Genomic DNA, 23,098 nt, shown 5'->3' on the forward strand with positions numbered 1-23,098 from the left:
GTATTATGTTAGATTATTATTATGATTAAAAACAGCTGAAAAAATGCTTAATCCTTCTGGTCATTATCCAGAGAGTGGAAAAACTTGCTATTTGCTTTATGAAAACCTGGGACTTGACTTAGACTCTGTCGAGGACATAAAACCTGATTTGCGACTTGCTCTGACAGACCTGATTGGGACCGTCCTCTCTCTGCGGGACGGACGAGGGCAGAACAGTGACCAGGGAATCGTCCATGGTCACAGGGTCAATTGGCGAAGCTTCCTGGTGCTGTGGGAACATCTTGCTTTCTCTTCTCTGACATGACAAGCTTCTTAATACAGTGTCAGTGCTCGTACAGATCATGGGAATCGATGTGAGGTCCAGGACCACTAGAAACCACTCTGCTGTTTCACATTCTTCTCAAAGACGGAGACTAGAGCTTTTCAAGTGGCGGCCCTTTCACATAACGGTCCCATCAGTCCTCTGGGCAGTTTTATTAAAGTTACGAATACACAGAGAGCTAGCCAGAATACATATTTTATTAGGCAGAGAAAATACTGTTCAGAAGAAGGGAAACACCAAAAATAAATTTCTGTCATACATCGATTCCTCTCATATTGGCGTAGGACGGTCACTAGTACAGCAAAGAGAAACTAAACATCGTCGATCTACGTGTGGACCAGCTCCTGGTTGGATGGAAACTGAAGCAGAGCGTGATGTCCTTCTGTGAGCACGAACTGAGGCAGCTCTTCAGTCGCCACACGATGGAAAACACAGAGAGACGACGAGAGAGGCAGGCGGCGCTGTAGTGTGGAGCGAGTTCTCCTCCTCCTGCGCTTGTGACGGGCAAATCAGCAAAAACATGAGGTGTCGAGAGTGAGAAGGTGTTTAGATGCACGGAGGGGAGAGGTTGAACGAAGAGTAAGATGAGCTCGGAGAGGGGCCTTGGCACAGCCGAGCGATTCAAGCCTCCTGACAGAGGCAGAGAGGGAAGGCAGCGGGAGTCGGCTTTTTTGGCAGCTTGCTCTTACCGGAGCTCGGTGGACCGGCTGGGGGCAGATGGGGCCATTTTTTATCTCCCCCCCCCCCCCTCCTCATGTGAAACCGGAGCAATAACAAGGTGGAAAAACCCTGCTTTTGACTCCTAACACACACACACACACACGGTACATGCACACGAAAGCACACACACACACCCACCTACCCAGCCCCTTCAGATGTTCAACGTGACACAATCGGACTAGTACACAAACATGCAGACTTATACAAAGGCAGAACTTTACAAAGTCATGCAGATGGAATGTTTTGATATTCCTGTCGCTGAGTCTGACTCAAGCAAGTTGGTCCGGCCGGCCTGAAGTCTATTTTTCATTTTTTTGGGGAACTATTCTGCAGTTGAGTCCGTGTGTGTGTGTGCTCGTGGAAAATCTAACCACATCAGTCTCTGTGATAGGAAAAGAAAAGGGGGTTGAAGTTTGAATATGAGTACGTCAGAAACTCATCTATTTTAAAATTCTACATGAGAACCTGTCCCTGTTTCTAAAGGAGGAGGTAGCCTGATTCACAAGACTTCAAATATCTTCAAATAACTTCTCAAAATGTTCTTTTGAACGCACGGGAAAGGGCATCCTGAGTACCGCAGCTTTAGAGATGAGTATTTAATGTTGACTCTTTGAGGAATAGTTTGACATTTTAGGAAATATGCGCATTCATGTTGATGTTGAGGAGATTAAACCCACTTTTATAAATTGGTAAATATAAGGTTGCAGCCTGCAGCTATTAGGAATAATCATCAGGGAATAATCTCACAGATTAACACTTAACATGTTTGTTTCTGTTTAATCCAGCACTTCTTATCAAAGGGTACTTGTACTTGTACTTAATGTTTCCCATCAAACACAGTCAGTCTAGCTGTTTCCATCTATTTCCAGTCCTAAGCTAATTGGCTGCAGCTGCACACTCCTGAAAGTGGCACCAACCTTCATTTCTAACTTATTATTAAACTCAGCTGATTCCCCAAAATATGAAACTATTCCTTTTAACAGCATCCAAACTGAAAGATTTACAATTAACACACTTGTCGTTGATTAAAAGTAATTTTCTTCGACAGTCAAATCACAAAATATTCCACTGAATTCCACTTTAAATAACTACGATGGTTCTGTTGGTGGAGAGCATCAGTGCACCTGAGCTCAGCAGAGGAGTCGGTATGAATATATAGAATAATAATAAAGAATGATTAGACCCACAGAGGTCGGATCGGCTCGTAACTTCAGGCCATCGTCCGCTCTGGGAACTAAACTAATTTAAGAGATAATCATGGTGAATGTCTCAATTCTACAAACACGATGATGTAAACTCAAGGACGACGGCGGCGGTCGGCGAATGCTCGTCCGTGCTCGGGCAGCGTGAGGCACTGTCGTCAGATGGTCCAGACAAAAAAAGAAACAGAAATATGGCATCGTGCCAGGATGCTGCGGCCGGTCAGGACTCGAGGAAGCGATCGCCGCCGCTGGAGTCGGACTCACAGGTTCTCATTGGTGTCGTGTTGGCACTGGCTGTCGATGGACGGGTCGAGGAAGGGCAGCTCCTCGCCACATCCCTGCAGCTTCAGGACCCGGCTGCTCAGGTCCAAGCAGCACTGAGAGAGAAAACATCATTTTTAGCTTTTTGGCTTCACTTTTAAGCAGCCGGCACGTCATCTGTCTTTTTATTCCATGGCATTAATTCTAATTCAAGTTCTAATAATAATTTTAAAGTTAAAGCTAAGTGCAGGAGCTTCGTAGGAAAATGTTTATCGTACATTACAACACCCTTTAGGGCTAATTTACTAAATGAGCACTCAGGTTAATTTCTTATCCTCCACTCAACTCACTCTAATTAACATGAGCATGTGCAACACTGGAATTAAAGAGAGCAGTAACTTCAGATTGTCTCTTCAGGGGATTTAAATTGCATTTCTCAAACGTGCAGATTGAAACTTTGTCGTCACGGGATGTCCTCGATTCAATCTTATCTGGGTTCTACCGGCACAGCAGGCTGCAGATGGAAGGTAACACTACCCAGCCTTTGTCTTAGATAACAACACTTACAGTCCATCTATTTCTAAGAGTTTGTGCTTGTTCCTCCATCGTCTGCCATTAAATCACCATTTTTCGATTAGCATTTATTTTTCCAGGCCATGTGTATATTCTGGAGTAGCTCTTTTCTTGAACGTACCAAAACCCACATCATAAAGACAACATATTAGCAAAGCAAATGAGAAACTTACTTTGAGTTCCAGCAGAGTCTGAAGACCGAGGCACAGCTCGAATGCCTCGTCCTCTGAAAGCGGGGAAAAGAAGAAAGATTAGAGCAGAGGCTGAGGAAAGAAAGAAAGAAACAGAATCGCTCTGGTTCCCATTCATCAACACCCTCCGTGGGAACATGCATACATTAGCCTCGAAACCAGGTTAAACCATCCACACAACTAAATTATTCCCTCTTGTACTAACAAGCCCTGATAGGCACATGTACGTGCGAGGACGTGTGTGAGTTCTGTGGCGTCAAAGTGAGAGCTTCGGAGCCGGGCGCCGGGTTTAGACGTGGAATTAAAGTCATTACTCACTGGTGAGGAGATTAAGGAGAAGGTCCGGACACAAAGTGCAACATGAATAATCACGTGTGTGATCTTGTTTTGTCTTTGTGAGCAGAACTCGTCCTTTAAGTCGTCAGGATGAATATTCACTGAAGGACATTTTGGAAAATTAACTGTAATTTTACGTTGAAGCCGAGTTAGATGAGAACTTTAATATAATATTCTCATGAAACTATGTTAGTATAAGAAATAGAAACATGGGGGGAAAGAGCTTGGATCTGGATAGACTGAGTCAAAGTGGGAGTGTCTCCAGTTACACAAAGATACGAGACGTTCGTGATGATCGACAGTCGGAGCACAGAGAATAAGAAAAGACATTTAGGATGTTGTTAAGCAGTTATTGTGTTTAGTAACACAACTGAAAGACGCTCCTGGCATCAACAAAGCTGTTACAACATACAGGAGCTGTTGTGATTGGACGTTAGATTCCAGACCTGATTTATTATCCAATCAGGCTCTGATAAGCACTTCTCTCCTGCTGCTGCTGCTGCTGCCTTCATGGTTCTCACTGGTCTAATCAAATCTGATATCCTGACACATCTCCAATCGTTAGTCTTTAAAGTGTTTGCTTTTTTTTTGTCTAGACAAGAAAAACAGAAGACTAAATTGTGTGAACCTCAAAATCAAGTAAGAAAAACATTTAAAAAGAAAACAGTGATCAGTCAGTTGAAGGAAAGTGTCCTTAAAAGGAAATCAGCAACTTTTTGTTTTTTTAACCCGAGACAAAAATAAACTGTGGTTTTCACATCCAGAGGAGGAAAGTGATGCAAAGAGACTCAGATAAAGCAAAGTCCTGCTCATGCTTTGGACTTTTATAGCTTACAGCAGTTTATCTGCGGTTTTAAACAAGTTCCTGAATAGATTTTATATCATAAAAATCTAAAAATGAATGTGAATCAAGCTAAATTCCTCTGTATTCAGTTCTTGGATTTTCTTCTCATGATGTTTGTTGGCAAATGGTTTGTTTTGGGTATAAATATCCAAAGGTGCCCACAGGATGAATCCCCACGACTTTGATGATCTCCTGATTTAAATTTAGCGCCACCAGCAGGTCACAGTTTTCACTTACAGAGTGAAATGTCGTGCTCATGGCTGCCAGACGAGAAATACTTCTGACTTCTGAGAATCGGTGCCTCATCACTCGGTCATGATTTAATGAATCATTCCTCCCAGTGTGATCTTATATTCTCACCTTTGACGTAAGCTGAACACTGGAGCGTCTGTCGGCCCAGCTGCAGCTGCAGAGCCGTCACTGAGCTGCTCAACCCACAGGGCGAACCGTCCTGAATGGGCACCAACCTGATGACACACAGAAATATACACAGGCACATAAAACGATATCTGCAATCGTTCTAATACTTCTGGGGTCTTTTCATTTGATGAGATTCAGTATTTCCCAGAAAATATAAAGTTCCTCTTCTCGATCCCTTTGTCCTTTGTGCCGCTGAGAATTGATTAGCCCTGATTCTGAAGACTATTATTGTAGCTTCTGCATTCACCTGTTTCCTTTAGAGCTCATTTGAAATTAGGGCGAGAACAAAATGTCTCATCCTTTTCACACTCTGATCTGACGACGGAGCTTTATTAGGCATTTAAATGTCTCTTCTTAGAGATGAAGGTGAATTCAGGTCTTTAAGCATCTGGGAAAAAACCTCAAATAAAAGTCTATAAGCTGCGAAGATCCAGTTTCTCCTCAAACCTTTTTTTAATCCATTTCCTTTTCTGTTGAATTGTCTTGTTTTTATACTCTGGTCTAACGTACTAATAGATAATAGATAGCAGGTTATGTGTGTGTTTGCCATAGAAGGTGTTTCTTACCCCAGCCTCTGGCAGCAGGAGGTGGAGATGTGGTTGTGTTGAATGCCGGTGTTGATGGATGCGTTGACTTCGCTCTCGCAGCACTGTGGGGAACACAGAGGGGATTTCGGTGTCACAGGGGGAGTTTTCCATTTCGGTCTGGCACCACCGCACGTGTGGAAAAACATCATTCACTTACTGCACACCAACACAACACTGGGGAGCCGTTTAAAAACCACTGATCTCTTTTTCTTTTTGGAATTAATCCACTTTGTGAAACTGCCAAACCCCCAAAAAACTGTCCAATTCAACGCTTAATCAACTTTGCGCCAACAAAACAAAACTCCCATTGGACGAGTATTTCCCGGCAAGCTCCTGTTTCAGCTCTCGTCTTCGAGTCAAAACGTTATTTCTGTATTGATTCTGCCCTGGAGGTTTGAATCAGTCGATGCTGCAGGTGTTTGGTTGAGCAGCACAACACTTAATATTCCAGTTAAATATAAACCAGCGAGGTTTTCCATCGCCGATCACGGGTTGTTTTTCAGGATTGTTTCTGCTGATGTGTCAAGTTCGTGTTGCTGACTCCGTTTCCCAACAGGATTCACTCCTTACTTTAGTGCACTTTGATTTCTCAGAGTTAATGATCTCGCAGGCAGCACCAGAGCGTGAGATATCGACCGTGTGAGTCACTCTGTACGTCCACATTCAACTCGCTAGTCCAACAAACATTTCCACGCACTGGAGAGAGAAATGCATATGTGATCTGATTTATGAATAATCACAACTGCAGTGTGACTCATGTCTCGTCAATATTGTGTGATTAAAAAGTCACGAGGAATCAGCTCTTCAAAGCATTTTAGCGTCTTGCAGCTCTTTGTTTTGGTTTTCAAACCTGCAGCTTTACTGTTTTTGGTTCAATCTCTGTGTCTGTGCAGCGTCATGTCTGTGCATTAACTGAATGTGAAGCCAGGAGACAGTTAGCATGTCTTATCTTAGAGGACAGACGCAGGGAAACAACTACCTTGTCTCTGTCTGTAGTATATTATTCTAATCTAAGCCAAAAGCTCGCCGCAAGTGTTTCATATCTCAAGTACAGACATCAAACTCTGTCTCTCTGTAGAAAAAGCAAATACATGTGTTTATTATTCTTAAATTTCTCCGGGACTCAAGTTAGATTATTACAGTTGAAATGCTAACAGGCTGTTTGTCCTAGTTTCCACTGACATGTCTCTTCTTCTTCTTCTGCTGCGTCTGCCGGCTGCTCGGCAGCCCGCCGGGCGCTTCACGTCACAAAGACACGGCTCAGCCTCTGTGCAGCAGATTTGCAGAGGTTCATGGGAAACTCGTGTCTGCAGCCGTCTCTACTCAGCGTCCTCTTGGCTGACGTCATGCGACATGTACACAAGCAGGAAGCATGTTGTGGGGGAAATAAATATAGGAAGCATGAGGAATGTATGCAGAACATATGGCCGCTCTGCATGTGAGATAAGCAGCTCGCACCGACCCCCCCCCCCCCCACTGTTAACTGCCTCTTAGAACATGCATGGATTTTTCCACTATTGAATCAATGTACAGCTACTTTAAGGTCTTTTGTTGCTAAGTACTGTCAGATAAACTACAACCGCAGCAGCTCCAATGTTCTTACAGTTTAAATTATGTATTTGGGGATATAATCATTTAATTGTTACAGTATTTCTATGCAGGTTTCGATTGTCAAATATGAATATTTTCTTGTTTTATATCTTATATAACATAGTTGACTAGTAAATAGGTTAAAAACTGTTGGTCGGGCAAATTGAGGCGTTTGAATGAAAGAGGTGACGTGAGGTTTCCAGAATTTATTGATCATTTATCATTAATGCTTGGTAGCTGCAGAGTAAATAGATATAAGTCGGATTCAGTGGACTTATGGAATACATAAATACACTGAAGCCTCAAAATCACACAGAAATGTTTATAGACCTCTGCCATGGAGTGTGATTGAGACTGATTTCCAACTCTTTTTGTTCAAATCAGACTTGACGTCTACTGTATATCTTTTTCTGTCATGTCATCGCCCTAATAAATCGATATCTTAACCTGAGGGTATTCCCCCCCCCCCCTTTGGAAATGAAGCACCAACAGTTTTCCATGAGCCGTGTTTTGATCCTCAGTCTCTGAGCAGACCGAGCTGAGCCCTCTTTGTCCTCACAGACACTCCGGCTTATCAGCAGGCCCACAAACCTGCTCCTTTGTCTCAGTCCCTGCGGTGCACAAAAAAAATCTCTCTCTCTCTCTCTCTCTCTCTCTCTCTCTCCGTGAAGTTTAAAAATAGCAGCAGAATGAGTAACTGAGGAACACTTTGCATTTAACAAGTTGATGATAAAACCGAGCAAAGTACAATGAGTAATGGGGGGGGGGGGGGAGCTGAATCTACTAGAAACATGGACCATGTTCATTTTAAACACACTCAGTATTCATAGAGGTGGTGGAGGGATTATTAGTGGTTCAGGAAGACGTGACCATATGACACAAACTGTGGTTTCACTGCACTGGCTTGTCCCTCGTGGCCACAGATTCTGGGGAACGTCCAGATTGGTGGAGGATGTGTGTCCAAGGGGACCTTTGTCTTAATGAAGGCTTTAAATGATGAGTTACATGAGCAGAGTGCTGCAGTTTCTGTATCGTCTCTTGTTTTCAGCACATTTCACGTGACGCAGTACCTTGCACTGAACCACCAGAGCTGTGAGGAGGGTCGACCTCTCCGTGACCTCGCCCTTCTCGGCCGTGGGCCTGGCTCCGGCCTCGCTGCTGTCCTCCTCCTCCTCGTCCGACCGGAGGCTCCTCTCGCTCTCCTCCAGAGACTCCCTCTCCTCCGTGGAGTCGTCGGCCGTGCTCTCGCTCTTCTCCTCGGCGTCGGCGGGCCCGTCCTTGCTGTCAGCCAGCGGGGAGCGGATCCTGCCGCTGGTGTCCCAGGCCTCGCCCCTGAGCCGTGTGATGTTTCCCTCCATCAGGCGACGCTGCACGATGCTGTGAGGTTGCTACAGAGGGGAGATAATAAGAGAATCAATGAGAGATGTGAGGTTTTCTCAGGGAACAGATGCCGATCTTGTCTGTGTTTGGTAGAGGCTGATATTGATCACAGTAATTCACTTAGGATGCTTGTGCAAACGTGAGACTTTGAATGTCAGGGTTGAAACAAGACATTTGAGGACCAGCTTGGCCAGTTCATCTTGGTCAGTGGGTGTTTTCTACTGATTCCTGATGTCTGTTTGACCAAATGACTAAAGGCCGATCAAATGATGATCAGAAGATTATTCGTATAATGCAAATTATATGTAATTGCAGCTGTACTCATAGTCTTGGCTTTCAACTGTTATTGAATAGAGTCAATATGTGTTGAAGGACAGGCAGCGTCTCCCTGCCCTGGTGTAAAGATAAATATTTAAAGTTATATATTATCCTGACAGACTGTTGCAGATAACAAGTGACGCACTATGATCTAAGTTTCATTTAATCAAGCAAAGAAAAAAAAAGATTTGTAGGTCACAGTGTAAGAAAAATGTCAGCTTAACTCTTTTTGGGGGCTTGAGATTATCACCACGGAGACGAGGGGAGGAATCAAAATGCTGTTCTGATCCTATAGGAGCTGAACGACACTGTCAAGATTATAAACTGAAGGGAAATATTGCCAACGGATGCATTTGTTCGGATATATTGGGAATTTAAAGACTGGTATTGAGTCTATAAGCAAGAAATATGCCTCTGTTTCCTGCCTCTGTTTATTGAATGAACAGTATATACACGTGATGTAGTTAATAAAGTAGGTGTCGGATGAATTAGGTCTGTTTTCTGCTCAATTAAGCAGAAGAAGCAGCTGCTGACGTGTGAGTGATGCAGTTTGTAGCTGGAAAGCTGCGACATAAGGATTCATATGGATATAAATAATCTGTTTAGATAATATGTCAGCGTATAGATAGAGTCAGGAATGAGATAATCTGTGTTTCTTAAATGACTGTCAGGGATTTTATCTCATAGACTGTTATACTTCAGGCTGCAGGTTTTACAGTCTGGCACCTTTATTATTAAAATTCTAACACTGGTCTTTAGTGTAAATCCAGCCTACACACACACACACACACACACACACACACACACACACACACACACACACACACACACACACACACACACACACAAAACTAAATGTATTAACACTTCAGATGATCAGTTTTAGATGAGAGCTTCACTTGTGTAAGATTGTGTTAAAACGCTTTCTTGACAAGTTATAGGAGCGAATTTTAACATGCTATATTTTAATTATAGAATTTAAGACTTCATAGTTCTGCCATTATCATGTCATGAAAAAAAAAACAATTCTCAGGATATGTTAAGGAGCAGTTGACTTAGAACACAAAGCTTTTTTAAAAACACACAGATTTGACAAAGTGTTTTTACAGCTGAAGAAAAACAATACCGTCTAATATTCACGACATATATCTAATGTTCGCTTGTTGTCACCGCTGTTTCAGAACAACATGTGGCCGGTGGCTGTGGTGGCCGTTCTCTCTGGAAACATATAACACAGCAAATCATATTTAGGCCGCCTGTTCCTCCCTAATCACATTGCTGCTCCACCAGAGTCTGCGTTCAGACAGAGCAGGTCAGCCATCACCGGCAGAGTCACTGCGTTAACACAACACCGAGCAGGTGCTTTCCTCTCAAGGTTCCTCCCAACACAGGAATCACCAGGATGTTGAAGAGATATTTAACAAACATGTACCACGGAAAAAACAGCAGATCAGTTTGTAAATATAACAGTAAAATGCTATTAATTATTATTATTATCCAGAGCAACTGACTCGTACATTTTGCCTTTTCGGGAAACATGTCAGTACTTCGGTGCAGGTCTGAGAGCAGCTCACGCTTCATCTCGCAGCAGTTGTGTCTTCACCAAATTAAATGTGACCCTCTCCTCTGAGGCACTGGAACAACCGGCCGGATGGTTTACCGGCCAACTCCGGCATCCGAAGGGCTGTAAAGCCACAGTTTGAGTATCCTGGGGGCGAATGCCAGTCTCATAAAGGGACAATCCCATCTGCCCACCTGTTGCTTTCTTAATACGATCAACAGGCTGCCTGCGCCTGCAGTCTGACACGTTTATAGAAATTGGTTTGTCCACCTACTTCACATTGTTCCCCGGCTGTGGAAAACAAACCTTGAAACGCAGCTGATGAAGCTACTGTTGTTTTAAGCGATGGCACAAACTGAAGAGCTCTTTCCTGGTGATTCTGTGCCGTGTGTTTTACCGTCGATGTCGTCTGAGCAGCGTAAAATGTGCCGTTATCTTGTGAGCCCCTCCTCACTTCTCAGAGTGTGAAATTGCAGCTGAATTGAGATATAGTTGAGCGCTCTGGACGTGTGATTTGTTTTTAGATGACACATTCTGGATGATAGCGTGGTGCTAAATCAAAAAGTCTAATATGCTACGTTTTCATTTTCTAAAAGCCCAAGATTCTTTGGACTTCAGGCGTATCCGTAGTGCTTTTCCAAACGAATATATCGTTGTGTGGATGTAGCTAAAGACAACGGCTGATTCCAAACTCTGACCTTCTGGTGTCTACACGTGCCAGTTCCATCCAGCCGTCGCCATCGTCTACCTACGACCCCCATTGAGCTCAAGAGATTGAAAACAACATCCACCCCTTGCGATTCTGTTCCCTGTTTAGTTTTAGTTTTGTCCTTTCCACACTACTGCTCATTAAATGATCTTCTGCTCTATTAAACACGTGCGCAGCAATGCTAGATTCTGCTGATAGAAATATATATTCCTGGCTGGAATGAGAATGAAGACGATTTCACGGACGGGGGAAGCAAGACGAGGAGGAGGAGGAGGAGGAGGAGGAGGAGGAGGAGGAGGAGGAGGAGGAGAGAAAAAAATATGGCGAGAGAAGAATAAATAAGAGAAAAAGGCATCAGCGCTCGAGAGACCTGGGATCTATAACCTCACAGTGGTTGTAATAATATCTCCTCATGCCTGGTCATGTCTTTAATGTCTGTGGCCTTGCTCTGTGGTATCTGCCATTATGTTTTAATGGCAGCTGGTATTACTCATCCATCTGTGGATCTGAAGCTCCATCCGACACCTCCACAGGTTGTCAGGGCGTCAAGGAGCCCAGCAGGTCAACGAGCTTTTCTTTGCTTTTTTTGGAAAAGAATGAAGTAGAAAGAGGATTTAGGTTTCTAGATTTCTGTAGATTGTTCACAGGCCTCTCTCTCTCTCTCTCTCTCTCTCTCTCTCTCTCTCTCTCTCTCTCTCTCTCTCTTCTTCTTTTGGCTGCAAAACAACTGCACTTCAAACCACAGTAATCTCCCACCCCGTGTCACTGGGCTCGATTGAGCCCATTTGTTCCTCTCCGAGCTCCAGCTGTGGCAGAGTAGTGCTTAGCTGAGTTATAAACAGACTGAGGATGGCCTCTTCCTCTCTCCTCTTCTCATCCCTCCTTCTCTTCTCATCGTTTTTTGTCCATTTCCTTCCTTTATCGTGTCTCTTTGGTTCTTTAGTTTCCTTTTCCCTGCGTTTCCTCTCATTGTTTCCTTCCATTCTTTCTCATTTTGTTTATTTCCTTACCTTCATGTCTTGTCTTCTTTACCTCTCACCACATCCTTTCCTCTACTCTCCCTCTTTCCTTTTTGCCTCATCCTTTATTTCCTCACTTTCTTTTATTTCTTCCTCTCCTCTTCTCTTTTCCTTTATATCCTCTATTTCTTTCTTCAAATATTCCCTTTCTCCTCTTTTCCTTGTTCCTCTCCTCACTTTCTTCTTCATTTCTTCCCTTCCACCATCCTCGTCCCCTTTCCTTTATATCCTTCACTTCTTTACCAATACATTTGCTTTATCTTCTTTTCCTCACTTTTCTCCATCACCATTTACTTCCTCCTTTCCTCTACACCTCCTATTCTCTTTCACCTTTCCTTCAGATCCTTACATCATATATCATTTCCTTCTGTCCTCATATATTTCCTCTTATTTCCCTTGTTCCTCTCCTCTTCCTTCTGTCATTGCCTCTCATTTCTTCCTCTCCCCTCCCCCCTTTCCTTTTCATTTTCCGTTCCTATCTCTCCTCCTGTCTTTCGTTGCATCAATAGAAGAAAGTCATTCTTCCTTTCAATGATTCCGTTCTTAAAACCAACCCAAACCCTGAGAGTGATGTTAATCCTGAAGTAATCTCACCATTCGAACCAGTCAAATTCAATCAGCCTGGGAAGATGAAGATGTTTCTCTCCGTGTGTTCACATCATCCGACCTCTTTTCCACTCGAGCACTCTCTGGATACATTATTCATTTATTCACAGTAATTATTCTCATTTAAAGAGGATGCAAGTGTTGACAATTCAAGTTATACAATGGGATTCAGCATAAGCAAACCTGATTATTAAGTCTGGTGGCATATTTCACAATGTTGTATGAAGTACAGGGGTGAAAACGTAACCTCCTTGGTTCAGGTAATTATGTCAACAGGTCGGAGGAGAGAAGGAGGAGAAGCTCAGGGATTTGATTAATCTCTCTCCTCCGTGCTCTCATCGGACTGCAGGGGAGCGAAATCTGACTGACAGTGATGAACACAATCATTTCAACCATTATTATTCTCGCCCTGCGTCCTCTGGCGGTTGACGTCTGCTCCTGCCGTGCGCCGACTGCTCTGGGATCAGCTCCAGAGTGAATCGTGTTAGCAACGGCGAGCTGCTGGCAGGTGGCGTTTAGGTGTTGCAGCATTGCCCCCCCCCCCCACTGTGTTTTTACATTTCAGGGGTGAACATTGTTGTACTTTGTCTTGGGGGAGTTGAAGTCGGGTTGCAGAGCGAGTGGCACGAGGCAGGGAGACACCGTGGGAGGTCAATTACACTAAGATTGAGGCTTTTGTGCTAATTTAAAACTCTTAGCGTCCTATTGCGACAATTTGCGTCAGACCTCGGTCAAACCTGGACGCCGCTACCTCACAAGCGTATTTTTAGATTCAGTGTGATGCGCTCGCTTTGCTGGGCGGTGTGGCTCAGGAGGTAGAGCCTTCATTAGGTAATTGGATGAGTGTTTGGTTGTCTGACACTGAGCCGCTTGTCGATACTCACTGCACCTTGTAAAGCTCAGAGTGGTTGATAGACTGCTGAAGTCAATTTAGATGCCATAGCTTGTATTGAACCAGAAGACGACTCCCATGTACCTGTGTATTTTACCTTCTTGCCTTAGAATCCTCACATTTTTCAGTTCTCTTCCGTATTTCAATGATCCAGTGATAGTTGCCTGTACGCCCTGCAAACAGGAACCGCTAATAGCTCACTCCACATCCTTTTTAATGGTCCCCGCAACAAAACCAGATCCAAGGCATCATGGGAAATTTAGCTCCAACACTTACAGGATGAGGAGCCAATCCCTCACGGCAAAATACCATTGATTTAAACGTTTTATTTTATGAGATTGCTCAGTGAGACGGTCCCCACAGTGTCACACTTTTAAAAACCCCATCATAACGTGCACATGCCGCGAGGCCAAACGTGTGGAAACGCTCTGAATTAATCATCGCGCGAGACAAGTTCCTTCCCTCGTGACAGATCTCGATATTGCGACACATCTCTCGCCTCGTTCCAGTGACGGCTTGTTAACAAGTTAGCATCAATCACACGACCTCCTGGTGGATTTATTGTGGTGAAATCTAATGAAGACGGCAGGCGGCCGCGTCCCATGAAGAATTTATCTGTTATCTGCACAATTCAACCTCCTTGTGGAAGCAGCTGGGGTGGAACTGGCGTCGCCGAGGTGAAATCTGTTTGTTCAGTTTTCACAGCAGTCGGTGATTCTGGACGATGTCGTTGTGAATATTTATGAGTGCTGATTGTTTAGATTTCTCACTACGGGTTTCTGATGCTCAACAGGGGAAATCTTCATTGTTTTCTTTTGAGTGCGAGACTCAGCATTCGCTGCCGAGAGCCTCACGCAGCAGCAGTCAGCCGAGCATCTAACTAAGTAGATAAGTATTTGAAATGATTGCATTAACTCGTAAAGAGCCAGTGGAGCCAAACATCCTTTTTGAGGAAGCGTTTCAGCGCAGACGGACGTCGAGCTCGTCTAACAGGCGACACTCAGAGCTAAATCATTTCCAGCTTCTTATAAGTTGGAGTTGTTGATGTTTACTTTGCAAATGCAGCGTTCAGGTGCACTGCAACACAAACACACTTTCCTGCTGCTAGAAATGTCAACTAGAAATCCAAATTGTGTATTACTCCACCTTTGTGTGTGTGTTGCTTTTACTAATAATTGCAGCGCTCTGTTGTTTTGGAAAATTACATACAACCAACAAGATGTCACTCCTGCTACACCCTGGCACTGCTCGCATGTTTACTGCTGGACATGTATGATTTATTTAATCTTTTTCTTGTCTTTTCATTTTGCATTTCAAACGCTTCAGTACGAATTGATTGAAAATTGCATTTGGTGTTTTGACTCTGTGACTTCGAGGTTGTTTCTTCTTCCCTGTCTGATCCTCCTCCAGACAGAAACTGCTCTGAACACAGTTGGTGCAGCATCAGTGTGTAAAAATAGAACAGTAGCACAAAAATAGTCCAGTTTTTCATCCATATCCATGTAGGTTTTTGCATTGAAACCTTTTTTGATGAAAGCTCGTGTTGGAATAAGAAAACACGAGAGGCTGATAAACAAGCTTTTCCTCTGCTGCACCAGATAGTTCCTCACTTTTCACGGACAGCTGTGTTCTGCGCTTCAGTCGTTATCTTCTCTGAGTAGCAGCAGACAACACGGCTACAGAAGAGGCATCGTGACCCTCACCTCCGTGATACTAACGGCCCCTTGAGAGCCTCCTGCTACAAACACATTGGAGGAGCTGGAAAGTGTTAAGAGACGGACATTGTTGGTTTTGTTTCCTCCGCCAATGAAGTTATGTATATATACGTGCCATTTAGGATTTCTTTATGGGATTTGTTCGCCATAAAGAAGAACTCCAGCCTTCACGCTTCAAGAGAACATCAATCGAAATGATTTTTACTATTTCTCGTCTTAGAAAATGGGTCAAATTCGAGGTTAAAACTTGTCGACTGGCTCAGAGACACTGTTCCTTTGTGTCTCTTCTGTTATTATACTGATGTGATTTCTGTGGTGACCCCTGAACACTGACCAGTCCAGACCAGTCTGCGGCTCAGACAGGACGACAATGTTTGACGCCAGCACTCTTCTTCATCCTCCTCCTCCTCCTCCTACTCATTCTCTCTGCCTCTTTCAGTTTCTTTTTCTCCGTGCGTTTCCTTCTGCGAGTCAGATTAGAGGTTAATTGCCGTGTGGACTAATTACCAGACTGCAACAGACTCCTCTCCGTCACTCAGCCGGTCACGTGAGCCCTGTAATGCCCTGTTTTCTCGTTCTGAGGGGACGTCCCCGGTGGCTGACTTCCTGTCGCACCCACCAGGAAGCTCCGGCAGCTTCACATCTGCTTCCTGCCTTCCAGTCATCTGCCACTTTATTCTCCTTTAACATCTCTGCCCATCTTTTCACTGTAGGTCCTGAAACCCTCCATGAAATACAATTTGCAGATAAAAACCTCCACTCGCTCATTTTATTTCATCACGGGAGATAAAACGACAGATGCCGTCTCCAGCGGCGCCGAGAGGATATTTAATGATTTGATCCGACTGTAATGAGCTCATTAAATATTTATCAGAAGGTTTTTAGATTTCCACTGTGTCCCCTAATGTTTACATGTCATCACGTTAGTGCTGAAAACAAACTGATTAACAGGATTGGATTTTGTAAAATCAATTTCCAGATCAGTTGTGTTCATTTATTTGATCCAATATCTAATCTTTAATCAATCGTTGCAGTTGCACCTTGTTAAAGTCTGTGCTAAATACTATGATTATGTAATAGTTGCTTGTTATGAGTGGTTCAATTAGACTTTAAACTTTAATTTTACTATGATAATAAATAATGTTATAATAATGATCCTGTAAGTGGGAAGAGATTTTTCTTTTTCTTGCTCATTTGTGTTGCACGTGGAATTTGAAATTTGAAGGAATTTATTTTCCAAGCAAGTTATGCAACATTGGTGTCTGATCAAGTAAATTTACAATTTATAGTAAAGTTATTCCATTAAAAAAAGTGTAATGTGGATATTTTGGAAATCTGGACTTTAAGTTTTTAGAGTATTAATTCCATGAATCATCCAAACAACTTTCAAAACTACTCAATATTAAATCACTTCAGTAAATTGATTAATCAACAACAATTTCACACTTCAGCTCTGAAATAAAAATCCAAACACCTCAACGTACGTTACTAACACGTCTCCCCCTCCCTTGCCTCCAGCCTCAGTATCATTGTGTCTTCTCCCCTCTCCTCTTGTTGGGGTTGTTGTCTGTTTTCTCGGGGTATTTTTAGCCTCCTGTCTTCCCACACAGCAGCGAGGCAGCAGCTGAGCCGCCCCTCCACAGCTCCAGATGACACTAACCTCTCTCTAATGATAAAGCCGGCATCTCAACCCGATTTAACGCGGCTCGTTTCGGAGGGAGGAGGCGAAACCGTCGAGAGGCCGACGATGAGCAGCGAGTTGCATTGTTGTGCTTTGCTCTTGACTTTGAAGTGCGGCTCTGCCTTCTGGGGGGAAATAAACAGGCGAGTTGGACGAGTGAATCAGGATGCACGAGAATGTGAAAACCTCTTCCAGGATTAGACACACACTGCACCATCTGCTCATGTAAATTCATGACTTGTTGAAAAGGGACAAGGAGATCAGCAAGTCCACAGAATCCACGTTTCTCCACACTGTTTTTTCGGTCTTAGAAATGTCTTTTAAACGGCTGACGGGGGGGGTTTCAGCTGAAATTTGGACAAAATGTTCAGCAACCCACTGATTGAAGTTGTATTTAATGCTCACAGCAAATGCACCGCTCACTTGTAATGCTCCTCCTATGCCACAGTCTCTACCTTCAAGCCCAGTTCTGTAGCTTTTGATCATCCTCACAAGTACCTGGAGACTCCAGTGTCTTGATTAGGCAGGCCGTCACTCACACACACACACACACACACACACACACACACACACACACACACACTCTCACACACACACACACAGGTTTCTGATTCACTCATCTGGAAGAGAGGGACATGAGCAAATGGACAGCTGAGCTGCAGGGAGGAGAAGAAAGAGGCTTCGCAGCAGCAGACGAGGTGTGGGCAGTGGAACCGGTCCAATATGAGATTTCTGAGGGCACACAGTATGTCTATGTGTGTGTTTGATTAACGAAAATTTCTCTGATTTTTTATTTGCACATGACAGAAAAGCCTTTCCTTAATGTCTACAGAGAAATCCATAAGAATTATCTGATATGTCATTTACAAAAATGCTCTAGTGCAATATTCTATGAACTGAAGAGCAACGTTTGTTATGAGTATGTGACTTTCCATTGTCACTGAGTATGGAGCTCATACCTCTGCCAATTATTACGTTGCACCAACTTGCACACTCATAGATATTAGTCCCCTGAGTTTGCTTGATTCTTTTAAATCAAAATCCATCAATTATTGAAAAACGTCCCTATCTCACAATGTTAAAGACAAATCCTGGATCTAACTCCTGAATCTGGATCAGCACCAGCATTTAACGGGTTCTTCCCCGACCCACTGCGTCCTTCCACCACGTTTCATGGAAATCAGTTCAGTTGTTTAAGTGAGAGCTTCCCCACAGAAATCATGGTATTGCACAAACTGAGCCTTGCAGCTGAAGAGACGCGTTTCTCTCCCTCGGTTGTGTGAGTGTCTACAGTAGAAAACAGTAGAAAACAGTAGAAAACAGTAGAAAACAGTGAGGTTACACAGCGGTTACACAACAACTCGCTCTGCGCTGAAGCTCAGGTGCATGTAACCGGCCTCAGATGTTTCCACACAAACACACACAGATGCCGTCTCCTCCCCTATATCCTCTCCTGCTTGCTCGCTGTACATCCTCGCCCCACGTATCCTCTCTCTGCTCTGCGCTGTGTTATATAAAACAGCAGCACTCCACCGTGCATCCTCCCTGACCCCATCTCCCGCCGTCTCTCTCCTTCCCCTCCACCGCTCTAAAGCAGGAGCTGTGCATTTTGCCCTTTTCATTGCTCACTGCCTCCTTCACTCTGCAGCACAACATGGCCGAAGTGCTGCTGCTGCTGCTGCTGCTGCTGCTGCTGCTGCTGCTGCTGCTGATGATGATGATGATGATGATGATGATGATGATGATGATGATGATGATGATGAGAGTGATGACCTCAGGCTAAAGAGCACCAAAACAAATTCACTCTTACATAATGTGGCTCCACTTCTGAATTACACAGTGGACAGGACAGGTTTTTAACAGAGGAGAGAGACGAGGCTGCAGGTAGAGGTGTGTGTGTGTGTGTGTGTGTGTGTGTGTGTGTGTGTGTGTGTGTGTGTGTGTGTGTGTGTGTGTGTGTGTGTGTGTGTGTGTGTGTGTGTGTGTGTGTGACTATTGATTTGGGTATTTTAAGGAAAAGCTAACTTTTTGTAACAGTATGAAACAAAATATACTAAATGGATAAAACAGTGAAGTCTAGACTCCGAACTAATGATGTTTGGGTTTTTCTCGACCATGAAGTCAATGGACTTTTCATTTGACTGAACAATTATTTGAATCTCGGCTCCATCCAGCAACAAATCATTTATATATTCGAGAAAAGCTTAATAAAAATGATCATTTACTTTTAAAAAATCGATGCCTGACATTTAAGATTTGTCCTTTGTTTAGGAAAAAGCCAAAAAAACGCTCCTGGTAAACAGCAGGTTTGGTCTGAGGAACCACGTCTCTCTCTCTTTTCCTCCCGTCCGTCCACATCCCTTCATTCTGAATGAAGTCGGTGTCTCTCTGCAGAGAAGTGACACAGGCATGACGGCAATTTCCTCTGTCAAGTCCCCGAAGCTCTTACGACACCGAAAGTCCCTCGTTACAGATGCCATGCAAATCGCACCGTGCTCCCTGTGGCCACGTCGAATCACAAGCTGAATGTTAAGCTCCCGGAATTCAAAAGAAATTTCAGGGGGGGGGGGAATCTTATCATGAATTTATTTGCTTTGTTGTGTTTAGATGTTTGGTAACATTTGACTAATCTCTGCCGCCGGTAAGAGTCACAGAGATAACACGAGCTTAAAGCAGCTTTGATTTCACTACACTGAGCTTTGAGCTAAATGCTAATGTCAGCATGTTCAGAATGGCAGCGCTAACATTTTAATGTCCACCAGGTATCATGGTTCTAATCTCAGTTTAGTTCAGAGCCCTCAAACTGCCGGAGGATCCATCTTGCATCAAACTATTTCTGTAACAGAAGGAATCTATAGACGAGGATCGTTTGATAGTCTGATTTCTCTAATCTAAAAAGTTCAGATCCCAAAACCCAAGTTTATGTCTTCACATTGTTTGATTTGTCCGACCAACAGTCAAAAGCATAAAGATATTTAATTGATAACATGCTGATGTTTAGCAGATGTTGTTTACCATGTACTGTATAGCTGAATTTATATCGAAATTAATCATTAATAAAGTAATGAATTATTAAAATTCCAGGTATTTAAGCGCACATTGGATGAGGGAAATATTCTAGCTTGGATTTTTTGGGACCAATGCCAATATTTGGGAGTGGAAAAATACCTATACCTTTATAAATTATTCTTAGGATGTGGTTATCAAACCGTAACTATATATAAAAGTCCGTAAAATAAAAGTTTCCATATCGGAACATAAACATCAATAACAGAAATTCTTATATCGGCTTATTTTATGAGCCAATCAATAAACAGGTCTGGGTCTGATAATTAATTCTGAAGATGACATGAATGTCACTGTAATCCATTGAGTAGTTGTTGAGATATTCCAGTCTACAGAAGTAAATGGACTAATATTAAATAAAAACCTTCCCAGTAGCGAGAGATGTTTTTTATACCTTGAATAACATCTTATTATTGGCACACTGGCATTTTAAAATTATATGTTACTGCAGGAACGCACGGTGCATTAAGGAGGAAAGACAGACGACAGAAAACAACATCTATCATTGGATTACAAGAAATGTAAGAAGACGAGCAAGGAGGGGCGGGGGAGGGGGGGGGGAATGTTTTTCTGACAGCAAATGTTGGTATTAAATGTTGGCAGACGTAAATGCATCACAGAGGACTGCGAGTGCTGCTTCCCGGTGCCAGAGCGAGCGTGTGGAGGTTCTTGGAGAGCTCTGGGCGGGGAGAGGGGGGGGGGGGTCTGGGAAGCTGCCATCAAAGCAGAAGTGTGTCAGAGGAGAGGCAGAAAGTGTTGGGATCATTACAGGGAGTTCCTCCTGTGTGTGAGTGATGGCGTGGGTTCAGGAGGAAGAGGAGAGCGAGGAGCTACGTGAGGGATCCTGCAGCTCGGCGAGGCGTCACCACCTCTGACTCGGCCTTCGCTCCTCTGGGTGCAGAGCTCTGCATCTTTCATGAGCCTCTCAGTGACAAATTCTCTGTTTTATTTATACGGTACATTTACAGTGGGGTCGATGCATTAGTGCTAAAAGCAAATGGTGGTTAAAATCGTGCATTCGGAGTAGAATTGCTCCTTATGCACAAAGTTTCTGCAGCGTGAGCATTTGCTGTTTCTTTCTATTCTATATTGTGAACTGAGTATTTTATTTCTTTGACAAATGAAACAAGAGGCAGAGACGTCACGTGTTAGAGTGGGAGGAGCTGGACAGAGAGTTTTACCTCCACGAAGCAGGTTACGTGTGTTTGTGAACAGGATTATGCAAAAACTGCTGCACTGATTTCCATGAAGCTTTGTGAAGTGGTTGGGAAATTACCCAAAGAAGAAGCCATGGAAGTTTTGCAGCAGATCCAGATTTGTTTTTCAACATTTTCTTTGATTTCTCAGATAAATACTTGCAAATATTACACACACGTCCGTTTGCTACGAATTATGTGAAAGAGTCGAAGCCACGTTGGAGCCACTTCCTCATGTGGTGTCACACGAGGTTAGAGAGAACTGAGCTAATCGAACCTCTGCAGCCTGTTGCTCATCTCTGCTACAGGCTCCAGGCCACATTAGGGACATTGGCTTAACACCAAACAGGTCAGCAGATAGAGTTGCATTGTGGGTAATGTAGGCGTCAGGTTTTAACCAAAAAGAAAGAAAGGGTGGAATTAAAAAGACAAATATCTCTGTCGTCCACCCTGAGTCAAACAAATGTAGCAGTGAATCGATGGAACACTCTTCAAATATCACTTAACCACCGTGAACTGTTTCTCTCAAAGGGTTTGAAACCTTCTCACTTGAACTCAACCTTCACCACATGACCACGCACACAACAGCTTCTCCAAACAGGTCAATCACGACCTGAACACCTCATTCAGTAAATCCTCCGACGTGCACTCACCAGGTCTTTGGTCGTGCCCAGTCTCTTCAGCCCGTCCAGGGGCAGGAGGTCAGCAGAGTCCTTGTGGGAGAACTGGGTGGCCTGCTTCAGACGCCTCTGCTGGTGCAGGATGGCTTTATCCCGGATGGCGAGCTCACCTTTCTTCGCCTCGCTCATGGTCTCGGACTACAGAGCAGAGCAGTCTGCTGTGGTGCTGTGCACAGAAGCACGGAGGCTGTAAACCCTCACTCCAGCAGCAGCAGCGGCAGCAGCAGAGGGATCTCTCTGCAGGAAGCTGGAGACACAGAGGATTTCTGTTTGCAGATGAGGAGGAAAAAACACAAAATGCAGCTTTTTTGCTTTGCTGTTCAGATCCTTTTCATCAGGTCCTTCCCCAAAAGCATCACCCTGCAAATGTTGCCTGTTCCACCCTGTTCTGTCCTCTCTGAAATCCTGCTGTCCTGCCCTCTGGGCTTCCTCTGCTCTCTCTCTCTCTCTCTCTCTGTTTACTTGTAGTCCTTTGCATGTATCTGTCTGTGCAGCTTTGGGACCTACTGTCCTCTCCTGGATGCTCCTCTCACGTAGACATGCATCCTCAACGTCAAGATCTGATCTGTCTCCCACTGAGGCTGAGTGAGGCTGTGAGGTAGGTGTGACAGAGTGTTCCCCCCCCTCCCCTCAGTGCTGCCTGTCCTTGGATCTCTCTCTCTCTCTCTCTCTCTCTCTCTCTCTCTCACTCTCTCTCTCTCTCCCTCTCTCTCTCTCTCACTCTCTCTCTCTCTCCCTCTCTCTCTCTCTCTCTCTCTCTCTCTCAACCCTCCTCTCTCTGATACAGACGCATGCTCACCTCCGAATACAGACCACATTTTCTCAAATCAACAAATAAATCATCTTTAATATTTTAAACCTCAACACCACATAAAAAACACTTATCCGTTAACATAACATCCCGTCCTCTGCATTATTCAGTCTTTAAAGTGATGCTGCATCACACACACACACTCATCATGTGTGTGTGATATATTGGTCCCTTGAGCAGAGATTGGCCTCGGCCGCCCCGCTGTGGAGGTGTGAGAGAGATCACCGTGATCTGACCCCACACAGACAATCAATCTGCACCACTGAGGGCATCCATTGATTTCCTCTGCCTCCTCATTTAGAGCAGCGGCTGTGAATTAAAAAATGTCTTCCATTTATCCATCCACTCTTAAAGAAATAGCTGCAAATGCTAATTAAATATCTGTGCTCCACATCCCTGATGATGATGACAACACATA

At 43.9% G+C, this 23,098-nt stretch overlaps 1 protein-coding gene across 1 annotated transcript; it reads right to left on the reverse strand.

Moving 5' to 3' along the window:
- Positions 1-501: 501 nt before the first annotated feature.
- On the reverse strand, positions 502-22,509 carry nrip2 (nuclear receptor interacting protein 2). Its single transcript, XM_034577999.1, has 6 exons — positions 21,843-22,509; positions 8,117-8,434; positions 5,436-5,518; positions 4,810-4,916; positions 3,252-3,304; positions 502-2,621 (listed from the first exon to the last, which is right to left on the reverse strand). The coding sequence occupies exons 1-6, from the start codon at positions 21,996-21,998 to the stop codon at positions 2,505-2,507; spliced, it is 834 nt and encodes a 277-aa protein (XP_034433890.1). The 5' UTR covers positions 21,999-22,509; the 3' UTR covers positions 502-2,504.
- Positions 22,510-23,098: the final 589 nt, after the last annotated feature.

Source organism: Hippoglossus hippoglossus, chromosome 23, assembly GCF_009819705.1.
Source record: "Hippoglossus hippoglossus isolate fHipHip1 chromosome 23, fHipHip1.pri, whole genome shotgun sequence".
NCBI classification, from domain to species: domain Eukaryota; kingdom Metazoa; phylum Chordata; class Actinopteri; order Pleuronectiformes; family Pleuronectidae; genus Hippoglossus; species Hippoglossus hippoglossus.

Excerpts from the sequence above, each read along its gene's own strand:
- nrip2 (XM_034577999.1), bottom strand. The coding sequence starts at position 21,998 with ATGAGCGAGGCGAAGAAAGGTGAGCTCGCCATCCGGGATAAAGCCATC. Across the intron at positions 8,435-21,842 it reads TGGGCACGACCAAAGACCTG|CAACCTCACAGCATCGTGCA; the intron begins GTGAGTGCACGT and ends TCCCCTCTGTAG. Across the intron at positions 2,622-3,251 it reads AGACTCTGCTGGAACTCAAA|TGCTGCTTGGACCTGAGCAG; the intron begins GTAAGTTTCTCA and ends TTTCTCTCTCAG.